The sequence below is a fragment of the Phocoena phocoena genome, chromosome 4 (assembly GCF_963924675.1).
Source record: "Phocoena phocoena chromosome 4, mPhoPho1.1, whole genome shotgun sequence".
Classification (NCBI taxonomy): Eukaryota; Metazoa; Chordata; class Mammalia; order Artiodactyla; family Phocoenidae; genus Phocoena; species Phocoena phocoena.
The window spans coordinates 134,425,817-134,444,077 of record NC_089222.1 but is presented as its reverse complement, the minus strand read 5'-3'; the positions used below and the strand labels follow the sequence as shown (position 1 = coordinate 134,444,077).

At 38.4% G+C, this 18,261-nt stretch overlaps 1 protein-coding gene across 1 annotated transcript in view; it reads left to right on the top strand.

The window, feature by feature from the left end:
- The window catches only part of PAXBP1 (PAX3 and PAX7 binding protein 1), a 32,554-nt gene extending 16,051 nt beyond the window's left edge, over positions 1-16,503 (top strand). Inside the window, exons 9-18 of the mRNA XM_065876275.1 lie at positions 2,092-2,191; positions 2,279-2,394; positions 4,270-4,469; positions 5,934-6,078; positions 6,769-6,890; positions 7,722-7,798; positions 8,160-8,226; positions 11,701-11,847; positions 13,502-13,656; positions 16,386-16,503. Of these exons, the coding sequence (XP_065732347.1) occupies positions 2,092-2,191; positions 2,279-2,394; positions 4,270-4,469; positions 5,934-6,078; positions 6,769-6,890; positions 7,722-7,798; positions 8,160-8,226; positions 11,701-11,847; positions 13,502-13,656; positions 16,386-16,503 (1,247 nt within the window). The remainder of the gene's footprint in view (positions 1-2,091; positions 2,192-2,278; positions 2,395-4,269; positions 4,470-5,933; positions 6,079-6,768; positions 6,891-7,721; positions 7,799-8,159; positions 8,227-11,700; positions 11,848-13,501; positions 13,657-16,385) is intronic.
- The last annotated feature ends 1,758 nt before the right edge of the window (positions 16,504-18,261 follow it).

The window sequence follows — 18,261 nt, the reverse complement described above, 5'->3', positions numbered from 1 at the left end:
ATGGTTGGGTGAGCCATGCATTTCATCAGGTACTTTTTCCTGTCTATAATCTGTTCTTTATAATTTGGAGGTATTTACTTATATGGAATTTGAAGTAAGGGTTGAATGATGGATGTTAATTAGATTGATAGCTGGAAAGAAGTGAAAGGTAGTGAGAAAGTGAAAAGTATTTCCCTAGAGGGAGTATTCATTAATTGCCAAACATTTGAGAAAAATTGCATGGGGTACTGAAGTATCGATTCTTTTTCTGATCTTTTTCTAAAGAAACAAAAATACAGTCAGAAATTCATTTGTTTAGATTTGTAAACACTTATCACAGTTACTGCATATAATTCTGACTGAAGTGAAGGAGGCTATCTCTTGAGTCATCTACTCTCTTATAGCTCCCTCAATATATATTTTACAAAGTCTGTAAATATAATAACATTTTAAGTATTTATTATAGTAGAGAATTTTCTTTAAAATATTTCTTTAATGAAGGGTAGCTCTTAAGGAGGCAGGAATCATTTCTGTAGTTTGGGACTCTTTAGCCAATTCGTCTATGGTGTGTAGTGGAGTTCCAGTTGAGGTAGAGCTGGGGCATTTTGTTTACTGACCTTTTTTTGTAATTTGAACTCTGGAACGTACTTCCTAATATCCAAGCTATTTTGGAATATGAATGAAAAATTCAGTAAAAGAGTCAACTTTTAAAAGTAGTAGGATCTAGGGTAGTTAGGATACACTGAAGTGGATACCAGCTCATTTTTGGTTTTATTTTTCCTGTTGTTACTATCAGTGACACACCTTTGATATCAGGAAAAAAATTATGGAAAAGCCTTAAATTGATGTCTTTCATTTTGCACGTGATCTCCCCCTCCCCCGCCACCACCCTTTGGGTTTTGTGCTTCTTGTTACTATCCCATGTAATACAGAATATCTCCATAGCGTAGAACTTAAATGTAGACATGAGGAAGCATCACAGACAGATGTTTGCCCCACTCTTCCTTCTACCCTAGGCAAGAGATTCGAAGATTCTTCTCTGGAGAAAGAGAGTGGGTCCAGAGAAAAGACCATGAGACACTATAACATCTGGGGGCCCCAACAGAAAGTTGACTTGTACCCAGGGATCTGATGGAGATGCCTCTGTTAGACAGCTCCCACCTACATCCAAGAAACTTCCAGTCTCATTCTTACGTAGGAGGTAGTTAATGATCATGGTGATCAACACAAGCAGTTAGAACCAAAGGGACTGAGGAAACAGAGACAATGCAGGTGACGGGAGAAAATTTAAAACATAATTGCTGTCCTCAGGGAGATGTTGGAAGGGATCCTACGCGTAGCACAAGTAGAGGATGCTATAGAAAAGGAATGTGCTAAGAAGAATAGCTGTATCTCAGAAACTAAACATGTGGTAAGTGAAATATAAATTTAAATAGGAAGGTTGAAAGCTAAAGCTAGAAAATTGCCCTAGAAATTAAAAAAAGAGAGATGGAAAATAGGGGAAAAAAGAAATAAGGGAATTGTGCTTTGAAATTAGGGTTTGAGAAAGCACAACTTGGTCCTATCATATGATTTTCAGTCTATATGTTGATTCTGCCCTTGTTCTTAAAATAGTAATAGAGAATAAATTTCTACAAAGAAAAATTAGAATGAACTAGAATAAATGATTAAACTCCTGCAACAAAGCTGTTTTTTCATCCTTCCTACTTGTGTCTCTGCTGTCATATCATTCAACATGTGATGCCTAAGTTCGTCCTTAAAAAAAGTAATGTATTATTTTTCCCTTTACACAAGTAATTTAGATTTTTAATTTATTTGGTCGTCATGCTAGCATAAACTAGTTCAGTTACTTAGACATAAGAACAGGGATTAAGCCCATTTGCATTTGTGTAGTGTTGTTGAACTCTCCATGTATTTTTCTCTTCCTTTTCGTGGGCACACAGATTAATATTGAGATTTGCTCTAAACTAGAAAACTATCTGGTTTATCGGTTACTGCAGACTCCTGCTGTGAGGTTAGAAAGCAGTCTATCATTATGGCTTATTCTGTGCAAACTCTTTCCTCAAGATTGTTGAAGGAAGGCTTTTAATTTTAACCATTGTTGTTTTACAGATAAAGCTCTGATGGCACCAAATCTTGATTCCTTTGGACGAGATCGGGCACTGTATCAAGAGCACGCAAAACGTCGGATTGCAGAACGGGAAGCGAGAAGGTAATTCTACAGATGCTTGCTGCTGGTTTGTTTGTGAAGGGAGGAGTCTCTTTTATCTGGTTTGGGAACTTGATATTTGTTATTTAGGACTCGTCGTAGACAAGCCAGAGAGCAAACCGGTAAGATGGCAGATCACCTTGAAGGCCTGTCCAGTGATGACGAAGAAACATCTACAGATATTACAAATTTCAATCTGGAAAAAGGTTAGACATTTATTTGGAAATGAGCTTCATTGTCAATGTGCTTTCTCCTTGGCTGTGGTTTCTACCATGAAATAATTTGAAGTTTTGTGGCTTTAGAACTAGGCACTTTGGTTTAATTATTAAAACTCGCACCCATTTTTATTGATGAGTTCTCAAAATTAGTGGTAACACTTTGTTGTAGGGTTCATCTAGTACTTGCATTATAAATGGTATCACTCTTTGAATCACAGAATTTTAAAAGTGACAAGAAAATGTTTCAGATCCCAGGGGCAGCCCTCATGCAGCCTGTCTGGTCTAGAAAGGTAAAGGTTGGCAGTAGGGCATTCAGCCCTGAAGGGAATTCCTGATTTTGGGAGCCCCAAATAATTCAATCAAGAGGAATAGTTAGTTCTGTTACATGAAGACATCTCCAGAAGGATCCCCAAGTAAAAGTCTTTATTTCCCACCACTGGCTGTGATTATTTGGAATTATATTGACTGCGAGCCCTTTGGAACTTAGTTGGATAAGCTTATTTTTTTCTCCCACTCTTTTTACAGTGAACATTTCCAAACATACGGAAAATTGGAAAGAATAGCACAGTGATCACCCATATACACCTGTCACCCAAACTCAGCAATTCTTACCATCATTTCGCCAAGTTTGCTTTGGATATGTGTGTGTTTTGCTGAAACATTTGAAATTAACTTACGGACATCATGGCACTTCCCTCTAAAAACTTTAACATCTTTAATGTCTTCTTTAAAAAAAAAAAAAAAAAAAAGGATGCTTTTCTACCTCACTGCCACACTATTGTCACACCTGCGAAAACTACCTAGAAGTTTTAGTATCATGTCTGCATTCAGTTTTCCTCCGTAACAGCCCCCCCGCCACCCCGCCCAGAATTCCTGGGACTGTTTCTGTTACTCTGTATTTTCTAAACCTGGATCCACACAAGGTTCCTGCATCGCACTTGGTGGTTACACCTTTTTATGTAGAATTAGTGAATATCATGGTACCTTATACGCATACACACACCCCTTTCTTTATTTGTTTAAGGCATTAACTTCCTGAAGAGACCAGGCCACTTATCTTGTAAAACGTCCTACATTCTAAATTTGTCTGTTGCCTCATGGTTTTAACTTGTTCTTCCAGTCGCTATATTTCTTGTAAACTGGAAGTTAAGTCTTGATTAGATTCAGGTTAAAGCTTTTTTTGGCAAGAATACTTCACACAAGATGCTGTTACCAGCATGATACCGGATGGCAAATGTTAGGTTGCCCACTGTTAGCGGTGCTGAGATGGATCTTGAGAAGTAGGTTGTCATGACTTGGTCTCCTCATTATGAAGAGTCTGCTGTTCCAAGTCATATGGAACATTAAATAACCTTTTACTTAAAGATCCTAGCATCCATTGCTGATTCTTGTCTATGTCAGTTATTGCAATCACCAACAGACTTTGAAAGAAGAGATATGATTGGTCACTGATGATGCTACTACACATCGGTTATTTACGTGGTGATTTGTGGGCTGCAGAGTTAGATAACAGAGTTTGTACTTTCTGCAGTTACTCACAGTTACTCTTCCATGGTGCTTGAAATTTGAACTGAGTTTTTGGGGACAGGTGTTATCTAGACTGTGGTGACGGATAATAGTACATATTGGAACTATGCAAAACGGAGACTACCTGCACTGTGGTTTGCATGATAGACGTTTGGAACCTAAACTTACCTCTGGTGCTTTTCTTTTAAGTTGCAGTTAACAATTATTCCTTTGCTAATGAGCCTATCTTATTGATACTCAAGCTACAAAGAAAACACTGAAAATATTTGAACTGTGTTTTTTCTACTGCATACTAAGTTTTGATTCTCTGTGGGGTTTTGTTGTTGTTGTTTTTAGATCGCATTTCAAAAGAGTCCAGCAAGGTATTTGAAGATGTCCTTGAAAGTTTCTGTTCAATCGATTGTATTAAATCCCAGTTTGAAGCATGGCGTTCAAAATACTACACATCCTACAAGGATGCTTACATCGGCCTTTGCTTGCCAAAGTTGTTCAATCCCCTCATAAGGCTGCAGCTTCTCACTTGGACTCCTCTTGAGGTGAGTGGCTTCTATCACTGTTGAAAAGCAATATACTGGACTGGTGGCGCAGTGGTTAAGAATCCACCTGCCAATGCGGAGGACGTGGGTTCGAGCCCTGGTCCGGGAAGATCCCACATGCCACGGAGCTACTAAGCCCATGCGCCACAACTGCTGAGCCTGAGCTCTAGAGCCCGCAAGCCACAACTACTGAAGCCCGCGCACCTAGAGCTCATGCTTCGCTACAAGAGAAGCCACCACAATGAGAAACCCGTGCACCACGATGAAGAGTAGCCCGCACTTGCTGCAACTAGAGAATGCCCGCGCACAGCAAGACCCAGTGCAGCCATAAATTTAATTAATTCATTTTAAAAAAACAAAAACAACACTTTCTTCTAAAAGAAAAAAAAAGAGCAATATACCATGATGCCTTGGGCAATTGTAACCTCAAAAGCTAGAGATGTAAGCCTCAGCAAAGTGTTTTTCAGGGGAGATAGGTCCCCCACAGGGCTATAATTGACACATTACCACTGGACATAATCTTAACGATCTTTCCTTTTATGTTCTGTCCCGTCTCAAGAGAACTGTCTCTTGCTTTTCGATTTTTATACAGTGTCTTTCTCAGTCAACTAAAATTACATGTAGTGACGCTGAGATATGAACATGAATGAATAAGAACTTGGTTCTTTGATTCCAGAAAAATAGAACATCATGGGAGAGCTCAATGAGGAAGATGAGAAATGGGACCCTGAACTAAGTCAGTGGTGATGGAAATCAGGAGGATGAGATAAACTGAAAGATTTTAGAGGCGGAATCAATAGGACCTCTTTGCCTGTTACATAAGGGAGGACACTCAAATTGTCTGTTTACATGTAGTGGTCATGCTTATGATACGGTTTTGGAAGTTACCAACATATGGATGGAGCCATGGGCATGAATGAGATGGGCTGGGTTGAATATGTGAACTGTAACGAAAAGAAGACTGAGGTTGAAGCCCTGAAAACAAGAGGGAGAAAATCTAAGCTCTGGGAACCATTCAGCTCCCAGCTCCTGATTGCTCTTTGCCAGACCTTGTGGAGTCGCACCCTGTGCATGTGTTTCTCAGTGTCCAGCAGAGAGGCTCGGGGACACTTGTGTGCATCTGGGAGCTCTCCCGTGTAGCTCCTTCCTCTGCCCCACAGCTACTAGCGTTCCAGCCTTCCTGAGCTTAGATTGTCTCCTAACTCAGCAGGACTGCTCTGCTTGCAGTTGCCTACCCTGATCTCCTCTTCTGACCAGGAGCTCACCTCATTTGATTCCGTTCTTTCAGGGGTCATAGTCCTATACTGCCTGTGGTCCATTGTCTGAAAATAGATGTTTCATATATTTGTCCAGTTTTTAGTTTATGACTGAAGGCTAAATCCAGTTCCTGTTACTCTTTTCATGGCTAGAAGCAGAAATAGCCACTATTTTAAATGTTTGGGTAACCTTTTAAATATTTTCTAGGCAAAATGTCGTGACTTTGAGAATATGCTGTGGTTTGAATCTTTGCTGTTTTACGGTTGTGAAGAGCGAGAGCAAGAAAAAGATGATGTAGATATTGCACTGTTACCTACCATTGTGGAAAAGGTGATTCTCCCTAAACTAACAGGTAGAGATTACTGAATTGAACATTCAAACACGTTGGGTTTTGCAAATCTATTTTTAGGAGTTTTTAATCAGAACATATTTTCTCATAGAAATTACATTATTAATAATAAAGTTACCACCAGACCCAGAGATGGCTAAAGGGTACCTATCTTCTAACTTGGGACTTAAAGACCACCTTGGGGAGGGCCTGGAATTGGGGGCAGTAATTGATCCACAGGCAAATTTCAGGCTCTTAAAGACTGCCTGAAGCAAAACTGAGTACGTAGTTTCAGGGGGGATATGCATTTTTCTGGGGAGCAGTTTCATTACTTTCATCCATTTCTCACAAAAAAATTAGGAATTGTTGACATAGGGACCTATTTAAAATATTGATATTAAAAATAAAGCTCAAGTTCAGTTGGAAATTCTTGATGCTGGCACAGCATCTCCTAGGATAGAGAAATCCTGCTTTCCCGAACCTTTATTTTCACCAAGAAGCAGAAAACCATAGGAATCTGTCCCCTCGCCACGTGTGCCTAATCTTCAACATTCCCGCGGTTAAGAGGACGAAGGAGACTGACGCTTACACTCTAGAGGAAGAAAAAAGTCATGATTGGCATTTCTGAGTTGGGGACTGCTTGACATCAGATTCAAGTCAGCAGCAGTTTACTTCTGTATCTCAGTACATTCTGCTTTTTTTTCCCCTTAATAGTGATAGCTGAAAATATGTGGGACCCCTTTTCTACAACACAGACTTCAAGAATGGTTGGAGTTACTCTAAAATTAATAAATGGGTATCCTTCAGTAGTGAATGCAGAAAACAAAAATACACAGGTAAGTTCATTATTATCTATGAAAGGTTTTAAAAATTTTTTTTAATTTATTGTTTTGTCTTCTCCTTTCCCTTTGAAAATGAGCAAGAGTTGAGAGAATGAGTGGTTATGTTCTGAGCCAGCGAGAAAATCTGATTCTCCCACTTGAGGCACCTGTCCTTTATAGCCTAAAATATACAAAATTTGAGAGAGTAGTTTTTAGTTTCAAAATATCGATTGGGAAAGATGATGTAATTAGTACAGATAGCCTCTCATTTCTACTGTTTTCACCCTCCTCACCACCCCACCCCCATTCTCAATCGGACTAATCAGACATCCCTTGAAGACCTGTATTTTTTTCGGGAAAAGAAAAACTACTGGAAAGGGTAACAATTGATCATTTAAACGCTGAAACATTTAAATAGCATGTAAAATAACGAGGTATTGTTTTATAAAGTTTCAGAACTTCAGATTGCCACTGCCTGCACTGAACATTCTTATGAGCTATTTAGATATGAGAAAGTACTCCTTGTCATTGTTTTATTTTCACTGACCTCATTTTGAGAGGAACCAGATTATAGGTCTGATCTTAAATCTCTATATAGTAGATTAAGAGGTTGGAAGATTTCTAAATGGCTTTATTGCTTGGTAATTCATGAGCGCTGAACGAAGAGTAAGTAGTAAATATTAAAGACCTTAGAACCTTCAGTGGGGAAAGTTAAAAAATTTGAGATGCTGTTCACTCAAAATTGAATACTCTGTATGATTTGGAATATTGCTTATTTTTACTTACTAAAATTTAACTTTTATCATAACCCTTATTAAAATGCATGATCTATTTTTAACTCTTTAGGTGTACCTAAAAGCACTTCTATTGAGAATGAGGAGAACTTTAGATGATGATGTATTCATGCCCTTGTATCCCAAAAAGTAAGTAACTCCTAAGAACGTTAAAGATGATAATATTCTCCATTATTTTTCAGAGAAGGCTTCTTAAACTCCGGAAAACTAAGCATAGCTTGAAATACAAGCTTTACCTACATAGTATAAACGTGTAGCCCAAAGAGAGTGGCTCAGTGGGGAAATTGCTCCCTTATGCAGCGCAACCCTTAGTGTCTCACAGTAAATTGCCATTACCTTCTAAAGTTACCTTCTGGAATACAGTTGTTTGAAAATTTGAAATATTAGTTAACTTCTTATGTTCACCCCTTTTACTTACAGAAGTCTTCTAGGAATCAGATGGCATTTAACACACAACTTTGGTCATGATGTGTTTCTCTTTTTTTCTTAGTGTCTTGGAAAATAAAAATTCTGGGCCTTACTTGTTTTTTCAACGACAGTTTTGGTCTTCAGTTAAGGTACGTGTCTGTAGGCTATCTAAAAGACTTCAGATTTTGTTTGACTTCATACAAACTAATTTTATTCCAAAAGTTTATTCAGGTTTGTTGTTTGCAGAGGTGAAAACGTATTCTGAGTTCCAGTAAGGTCCAAACTAGCCAACAAAATGCCTCACTAAACCACAGCAAGGAGAGTACCAGATACTCTTCTAAGTTGCGGAAATATAGCACTGAATTAAGATAGAAGTAGAGCCTTCATGGCGTTTATAACCAAGCTCAATTGGCAGTAGCAAATAAGTAATCTCAGGTGTGATGAGTTTTGAAAAAAATTCAAAGTTGTATGGGAGCATATGACAAGGGTCACAAATACCTTGATGGATGAGTCACAGAAGATTCCCTTCCACCCTGAGGAAGTGATATTTAGGTTATTAGTTGGCCCTGAGGTAAGGGAGAGCAGGGTATACTAGAACTGAGAAAAGGCCAGGATGGCTAGAGTTAGGGAAGAGATGAGCAGTTCAGATGATATGGGAGCTCTAATTTACTTGTAGACGTGTAATCACTCCCTAAATCAAGATGTATAATGCTTCCATCATCTCCCCCAAATTCCCCATGCCCCTTTGTAGTCAAGCCCACCCCTACAGCCTGGCCACCCCTTTTTATTGTCCTGTAGTTTTCTTTATAAGAATGTCTTAGGAATAGAATTACATACTAACTAGCCTTTTGAGTCTGGCTTCATTCACTTCACAGAATGCATTCGTGATTTATCGGTGTTGTCTTGTGTTCACTCCTTTTTATTGCCAAGTAGTATTCCATCATATGGTGGATATCCCACAGGTTTTTTTTTTGTTGTTTTTTTTTTATCCATTCCCCAATTGAGGGACACTGGATTGTTTCCAGTTTGGAGTAATTATGAATAAACCTGTTTGCACACAGGTTTTTCTGGGTATATAAGTTTTCATCACTTGGGTGAATACCCAGGCAAAGCTGTTTTCTAAACCAACAATATATTAGCGTTCTAGTTATTCTTCTTTCTCACCACTCACCACACTTGGTATCTTCAGGGTTTTTATTTAAGTCATTCTCCTAGGTGTATATTTGTGTCTTGTTATTGTTTTAATTTGCATTTTCCTAACAACTGATGATGTTGAGCATGTTTCCTTTTTTTTTCCTCTTTTTTATAAATAAATTTATTTTATTTATTTATTTTTGGCTGCGTTAGGTCTTCGTTGCTGCTTGCGGCTAGCGGGGGCTACTCTTTGTTGCAGTGCGCGGGCTTCTCATTGCAGTGGCTTCTCTTGTTGCAGAGCACGGGCTCTAGGCACGCGGGCTTCAGTAGTTGTTGCGCACGGGCTTAGTTGCTCCGCGGCATGTGAGATCTTCCCGGACCAGGGCTTGAACTCATGTCCCCTGCACTGATGGGCGGATTCTTAGCCACTGTGCCACCAGGGAAGCCCAGCCATGTTTTCATGTGCTTACTTGCCATTTGTATATGTTCTTCGATGAAGTATCTGTTCAAATCTTTTGCCCATTTTTAAAAATTGGGTTTTCTTATTATTGAGCTTTGAGTTTTGTATTCTTGAGACAAGTACTTTATCAGATATGTGATCTGCAAAGAGTTTTTCCCCCCAGTCTGTGTCTTAACAGTCTTTCAGAGTGCAGAAGTTCTTCATTTTGATGAAGTCCAACTTATTATCTTTTCCTGTTATGAGTTGTGCTTTAGGTGTTGCATCTAAGAAATCTTTGCCTAATACAAGGCCACAGAGTTTTTTCCTATCCTTTCTCCTAGACATTTCATAGTTTTAGGTTTTACATTTAAGTCTGTGATCCATTTTGAGTTAATTTTTATATAGGGCATGAGACCTTGAAGTTCCTTTGTCCCAGCACAGTTTGTTGAAAAGACTATCCTTTTCAAAATTAAATTGCTTTTGTACCTTTGCTGAGAATCATTTGCTCTTACGTGGGTTGTGGAAGGGTTTTTGTAGGGAAGTGGCATGAAAATATTGCCCTTTTTAACATATTCTGGCTTCTGTGTGGGGATAATGAAATGAAGTAGGTGAGGATAGTAATAATGAAAATGGAAATGAGTACTTACTACATATTTACTGTGTGCCAAGCACTGTAGCACACATTATCTCATTGAATCCTCACAGCAGCCCTATGAGCTTGACTCTGCTGATGGGACAGTGAGGCCCAGAATAACCTGCCCAGGCTCATCCCTTTGTTAAGTGGCAGAGATGGGAGTCTAACTCAGGCCGGCCAAACTCTTGAGCAGCTCTTCTCAGCTGGGTTTCTGTGGAAGAATTAATACCTGATGCCCTAAGGCCTCCATTGTGTATGCGGCTAGAATGGTACTATCTTGTACCATCCTTGGGAAAATTATGTAAGGAGTCACTCAGATCATTTTCTGTAGGTTTTAGTTCTCTCACCGAGCCCTGCTGGAGGAGAACTAGACCAGCACTGTTGCTCGTAGTCAGTTGAATAACTGCAGGGCCCACAAAGAGATGACGGTAGCTTCGATCAGGGGCATGGCGGCAAGGACTGAGAGAGAGGCACAGAATGGGGAGAGGTGGGGTTCGACAGCTTGAGGGCGAGGTCGAGAATGATAAGGCTCATGTAGGCTCTGGCTCGGTTGAATTGTTGGATAGTGTTGCCATTTCCTAAGATGAGAAATACTGGGAACTTAGAATTTTATGGTGGAATGGGCGGGGGCTTCCATTTTATATGTATTGAGCTTAAGTAGTTCCAATATCCAGGTTCATGAAGTCTGGTAAACATGCAATGTGGTAGTCAAAAAAAGAATTTCCATCTTTTTGCAGGGTCACAGAACTGGTTTAGGCATGATTTTCAAGGGAGGACATTTATCTAAGAATCATCATTTGCCCACCAGTACTTTCTGTTATGATGGGAAATGTTCTGTATCTGCATTGTCCACTATAGTAAACACTAGCTCCATGTGGCTATTTAAACTTTAGTTAACCTCAGTCATTATCAGAAATATTCAGACCCTTCAGAACTGCTTATTAGTGCTTTGGCAAGACACGGTCCAGGGCATTTCACAAGGTGTTTTATTGTGTAAGTGATTTACTTTGTACTTAATTGCTTTACATTGCCTCTCAATTTTTTCTTCCTTCTCAAAGCACCAAACTTTTAGTAACAGAAATGAGATTTGTGGTTGCCACAGGTGGGGAGTTGTGGGGAGATTGGATAAAGGGGGATCAAAAGGTACAAACTTCCAGTTGTAAGATAAGATAAGTTCTGGGGATGTAATGTACAACATGGTGACTGTAATTAACAATAGTGTATTGTATATTTGAAAGTTGCTAAGAGAATAGAAAAAAGATTTGTAACTGTGTGAGGGGAAGGATGTTAACTTACGGTGATTATTTCACAATATATATTTAAATCATTTTGTTGTATGCCTTAAACTTACGCAATGTTACATGTCAATTATATCTCAGTAAAACTGGGGGAAAATAATTTTCTTCTTCTTTCCAGCTCTTAGGGAATTTTCTTCAATGGTATGGCATTTTCTCAAACAAAACTCTTCAGGAATTATCAATAGACGGTTTATTAAATAGATACATTCTCATGGCTTTTCAGAATTCAGAATATGGCGATGACAGCATCAAAAAAGCCCAAAATGTGAGTTAAATGACACATATTGTAGTTTTTAAAGCATACGAGTTAAGATGGATTAAGTTTTCCTTGTTTGAAGAGATTTGAGAATTTCATGAAAACCCCTTTGATGATCGAAGTTGGTGTAATGTTGACAATCTCCCCTTAGCATTTTTTACATAAAAAGTTGTACTGTTATATATGTGTATATTTGTCCTTCTATCCATCTATCTATATCAATATTTTTATAGGTATTAATAAAAGTTTTAATTTGGGGTTAATTTTTTAACGGTTGAATGAATGCTATTTTAAGTGTTACTAAAGAAATGGTCTCTTCTGTCATTTAAGAAATAATTTTAGTTAATTTTTTTTTACTTCATATACGTGAGTTATACAGTTTTGATAATTTTTTAAACTATTTTTTAAACAATCATATGATTAAAGAAAATGTGCAAGTACAGTACAGTTTTTCGACCTAACCACATCAGAGTAATTCTCTGACGTGATACTCCCTCACCCTCAAATAGTTTTGTGTCTGTTTCCTATAAACATGGATTTTCTTGTCCACGGTTACAATATGACCATCAACATCAGGAAATTAACATTTACATATTACTGTCACCTAATCCTTAGGCCCCTTTTCACGTTTTATCAGCTATCTCAATAATATCCAAAGGAACTGGCAAAAGAAATTCCCAGATCATCCTTTGCATTTAATTGTCATGTCTCTTTAGTCTCCTTTAATCTGGAAGAGTGCTTGATTCCTTGACCTTCGTACCTTCTGAAGATGATAAGCCAGTTATTTTGTAGAATGTCCCTCAATTTGGGTTTGTCTGATGTTCTCTCATGAAGAGATTCAGATTTTGCATCTTTGTCGGGAATTGTCCTAGACTTCATTAGTGTGAGTCCCTTCAAGTTGACCTCTGTGACCTTGTGGCATGTCCTCTAATTTGGGGGGAGCACTTTCTTGCTTTCTGGCACACGACGTTCCAGGCTTATCTTGTACCTGCTTGGCCCAGCTCTGGCATCAGTTGTTTCTCCAAGCATCCCTGGGTTCTTTGGTGGGGAGCTGTCTCTACCCACTGGCTGCTTTCTCCCGGGTGGGAAACAGCCTCCCCTTGCTCGGGTTTTGGTACCCCGTGCCAGGTTGCCACCATGCCCTGTTCACGTCCTGCTTGGGCTCTTGCCCTAGGCTGCCCCTCCGGTGTGATGCTCTCTTCACTCCTCTGGGCCAGCACGGCTCCTGCTGCCAGCAAGGATGCCTACTTACTGAACTGTTTGGCATGGGGAGAGGCTGCAGTTTGGTACTTATGCTATACATGTTTTTACATCAAAAGCTGCTGATCAAAGGACAGTTCAGTTCCTTTAGGGCTTTCTGGAAGACTGGAAAATGAAGCAATTGGTTATCAATTTTATGTCCCTAATTTACTTAAATATTGGAGAAATTATCTTTTGCTTTGAGTGTCTATATATTGAAGTTTAAAATTAGGGTATATCTAGGTGTATTTGTATAGTTTATGTAGAAAATCAGGTTTAAAAGAATATCCCTTCTAAGTAATTAGTTATATGTTGCTCAATAGCAAGTCTTCTAGTTAAATACGTTATACGCATTATCTAGACTCAGCTTTTAGATGCTTTAATTTATTTTTGTTTTAACTGTTTACATCTTTCTTCTTCATAGGTGATCAGTTGTTTCCCCAAGCAGTGGTTCATGAATCTGAAAGGAGAAAGAACTATTTCTCAGTTAGAAAACTTCTGTCGATACCTTGTACACTTAGCAGATACAATTTACAGAAACAGTATCGGGTGCTCTGATGTGGAAAAAAGAAATGCAAGGTAATTATTTGTAATTATTGAATGAAACAGTGATCTAGAGTCTTTAGTTGTTAGCTTTAGTATTATTTAAATGTTTTCGGTAGAGACATGGTTATATTTTACTTTAATTCTTATTTTATTTTGATTCTTTTCTTTCTTTTTTTTAAAGTTAATTAATTTATTTAGTTTTGGCTGCTCTGGGTCTTTGTTGTTGCGCACGGCCTTCCTCTAGTTGCAGAGAGCGGCAGCTACTCTTCGTGGCGGTGCGCAGGCTTCTCATTGTGGTGGCTTCCCTTGTTGCAGAGCACAGGCTCGAGGCACATGGGCTTCAGTAGTTGTGGCTCGCAGGCTCTTGAGCGCAGGCTCAGTAGTTGCGGTGCACGCACAGCCTTAGTTGCTCCTGCGGCCTGTGGGATCTTCCCGGACCAGGGCTTGAACCCATGTCCCCTGCGTTGGCAGGCAGACTCTTAATCACTGTGCCACCAGGGAAGCCCTATATTTTACTTTAAATTGTAAACATTGACTTAGTATTGATAAACCTACCAAAAATACACATTATTTTTTTCATTTTTGCAACTTTTACCTAATCTTTTTTCAATATTTTATTTATGAAGATATTAAAGGAAGATTTCTGGTAAGTGAATCATTGCTTTTTCTGTCTCCCCCCTTGAATAATTGGGGAAATCTCAGGCTCTTAGAATGTCATGGATCTTGGTCTTTGGAGGTTCATTTTACAGATATAAACCCTAGAAAAGATAGCCACTGAAACCCAAAGTATATTGAAGGTTATATCTCAATTTTGAGATGTTTGTGCTCTATGTTGAGTTTTTCTAAATCCATATCATAGACTAAGTCATCACTCATGACTTATGGGGAGCAGCTTATACATATTTTTTATCAAGGTTTCAAGGAAGGAATGAACAAACAAACCATTACCCCTTTTTCAGTACACTGTCTTGGGTGTTCATGGAATTTGGGGGTAGATCTCTAGCATAAAAAGTAAGTAATAGTAATAATAACAACCAGTACCACCACCATTTGGAAGAATTTTTGTTTTGTTTTTCGTTTTTTTTTGTTTTTTTTTTGTTTTTTTTTTGGCCACACTGCATGGCTTGTGGGATCTTAGTTCCCAGACCAGGGATTGAACCCAGGCCCACCACAGTGAAAGCGCCGAGTCCTAACCACTGGACCACCAAGGAATTCCCAAAGACGAATTTTATTTTTTAAAGTTTCAATTCATATATTCTTCCTAATGTCAGAGTTTTATTTTCATTTTGATCACACCATTAGTCATACCCCCTAACAAAATCTTTTTCTTTTCCCCTGTTCCCCTTCCAGGAAAAAGAACCTTATTTTCTTGAGAGAAAATTTGCTATCTTTTATAATAAAATTAAAGGCAAAGTAGATAGTAAATACTTCAGTGTTTAAAAAAAATCTTTGCCAGGTGATTTTAGGGTTTTTTTTTTGTGGCCACACTGTGTGGCTTGTGGGGTTTAGTTCCCCGACCAGTGATCCAACCCAGGCCCTTGGCAGTGAGAGCTTGGAGTGCTAACCTCTGGACCACCAGGGAATTCCCTGGTTTATATTTTTATTTCATCCATAACATGTCATTTTGCTGTTGGTTGTTATTTATTGGCACTAATATTTCTTCTCAATGTGTTGTTTTTTACGAGATAAATCCTATTCACTTCACTTTAAAATTTGATTTATATATGTAACAGTGCTTTTGTTTGGGGGTAAATATCAACAAACACTATTTACTTTTCTATGGAAAAGGATTTCAGCAGCTGTTTAAGCACCTGCTGTGTGCAGTGCACATAAAGTAGGTTCCACTTTATGAGTGTGAGTCACAAACTCTTAAAAATTATAATCCTTCCCTAAAAGGTGCTTACTACAATTTTGTAGAGAAGAGACAGCTAATAATGTCACATTGTGTGTTGTTTCTCACAAGTGGTTCAAACTATTGTAAATGTTAAAAGTAGTTCCTGGCAGCATCACCTGGGAGCTTTGTTAGAAATGCAAATTCTCAGGCCCCGCTCCAGACCTACTGAACAGAATTCTGAAGGTGGGACCTGGTGATCTGTGTTTTAGCACTCTTCTAGGTAATCCTGATGTATGCTAAAATTTGAGGATTACTGAGAATGACTTCTAGCTGGGTGGTAAAAGAAGCCAGGTTGGGCTTCCCTGGTGGCGCAGTGGTTGAGAGTCCGCCTGCCGATGCAGGGAACACGGGTTCGTGCCCCGGTCCTGGAGGATCCCACATACCACGGAGCGGCCAGGCCCGTGAGCCATGGCCGCTGAGCCTGCGCATCCGGATCCTGTGCTCCGCAGTGGGAGAGGCCACAACAGTGAGAGGCCCGCGTACCGCAAAAAAAAAAAGCCAGGTTATACTTTATTAGTGAATTTTGGAGGAGTGGAAATTACTCTGGATCTTGATGGATTGGTCATGAATACCCACGAATATAATTTGTGTTCCAGGTGTACTCTAGGAGAGCTAGGACTCTGGTTTGGGAAGGAATAGAAGGCAGAGCTCTGAAGTAGTTAAGTTAGGCAATAGAGTGCTTTCTCTCCTTTCTCGGTATTAATGAAAATCATGGATCTGAATGAGATTTTGGGGTGTTTTTAGTTTTGAAAATGGGTCCTCTGTTTCTGGGTATTTAAACATGGGCAGGTTTTTTTTTTTAACATGGACAGTGTTTTTTTCCACATGCTGTAACCTGCTGATCCGTGTTTCCTTTTTTCTCCTTTAGGGAAAACATAAAACAGATAGTAAAACTCCTTGCAAGTGTTCGAGCTCTGGATCATGCTATGTCTGTTGCAAGTGACCACAACGTGAAAGAATTTAAGTCTTTGATCGAAGGGAAATAGGTCTGTGAGACTGAAGAGAAGCCTATTTGTTCCAATACCATTCCCAATGTAAACATTTTGTATATATGTAAAGTTTCTTAAACTGTAAAATATTGACTCTTGTTTTAATACAAAGAACATTATTAATATTCAATACTGTGTCTTTAAATGTGATTTCTTCAGAATGAAATGAATTCAGATTATTTCTAGGAAGTCTGTGAATGGTTTCCTTACTGCCTGTCATACTTTGTTTACAGAAGTATTTTATATGGTCATTTAAATTAACCCCCTCAGCTAATTGTTCTCTGTAAACAACGTGTGCAGTGTATATTGTATAATTATGCATATATATATATATATATATATTTATACCACCATGGAGTTACTTTCACACTGGAAATTTGTGGTGTTTTTCTACAGAGTAAGCCTTTTAACGGCAGAAAATTATTCAGTAGCAAATTGTCTTAGGGAAATTACTACACTGTTGCAACAAAAGGGCTGGCAAGTGACTAAGTATTCGTCACCTTTTGGTTAGCAGTTGCTATCACCGTAGCTGTGCTGCCTTAAAATTGAGAGTTGAGTGTGGACTTAGTCATTGGTGAATGGTGAACTTTTCTTCCTTGAATTAGCATTACAGTCAACTGTACGTTTAATGTGAGCTCTAAATAAATATATGCAACATAGGTTTTTGAAAAGAACATAGAAGTTTCATTTTTGGAAATAATAGATCCACAACCTAATGCATGGTTTGGGGCTGACCCTCCTGTCTCACTCATGATTTTACTCCCTGACCAGCTTAAAAAGATACATGCATTTGGATTTTAGTAATCTAGCATTATATTTTAAATCTCACATATGTGAGTTACGATATGCAGTAAAGAACACGCCTTGCTGATCAGCTACACCCAAGCAGTTTAATATCCATGGTCTTCTGTAATGTTTATACCATGCTGTAAATACTCAGAGAACTTGTTTTAAAGTTTATGCTTTCTGATTCTGTGATTTTCAAAAGAGGAACTTTTTGGAAATTAAGGACTATTGTTTGATAATTATATATGTAATTAAGCTTTAGCCAAGCATTAAATTAATTTTTAAATAGAACCTTTGTTATATTTGGCCGGCGACTAATTTTAGTTGGAGCATTTCAAATGACTAACTGAGACTATTAGCATGTGTACCCTTGGTCAAGTCAAATAATATTTAGAACAGTGTCATGCACTCTAATTGCTCTGTCAATTTTATCTTTATTGTGGGATCATTGCTTATCCCTACAGATTGATTCTGGATGAATTCATTCTGGAGAAAGTGGCCTACTAAATAGAATTAAAATAGAACACTTATTCTCAACTTAAATGGACTAAAACGTATAAACTCGCATATATATATGACATGCACATCATTTGTTCCTTAAATTTGTGTTTCCAAATGCATTGAACCGATTACTTTTCCTATATCTGCATTTAAGGACTCTTGAAGTAAACTCAGATTTTTCATCATGTGACATCCATCAGGCTGTTTTAGGAATGAGTTTGAACACCACACTAGGACCTTGATGTCAGGTGAATTTAGCATAGAACTGTGCATAAAACAAGTGGTTTTCGTTTCACAACCCAAAGCTTTTTATTCCTGAAATAGCTAAAGGACATTCTTTCTTAGGAAGGAAATTGTCAAAAGATAAATTCAGAGGGTGACATTTTAATAAAGCTGAGGTTTTGTCTTTGCAGTTTTTTCTTTTGGCGCAGTCTTCCAAAATACTTCCAAAATAGACGAGGAAGATTT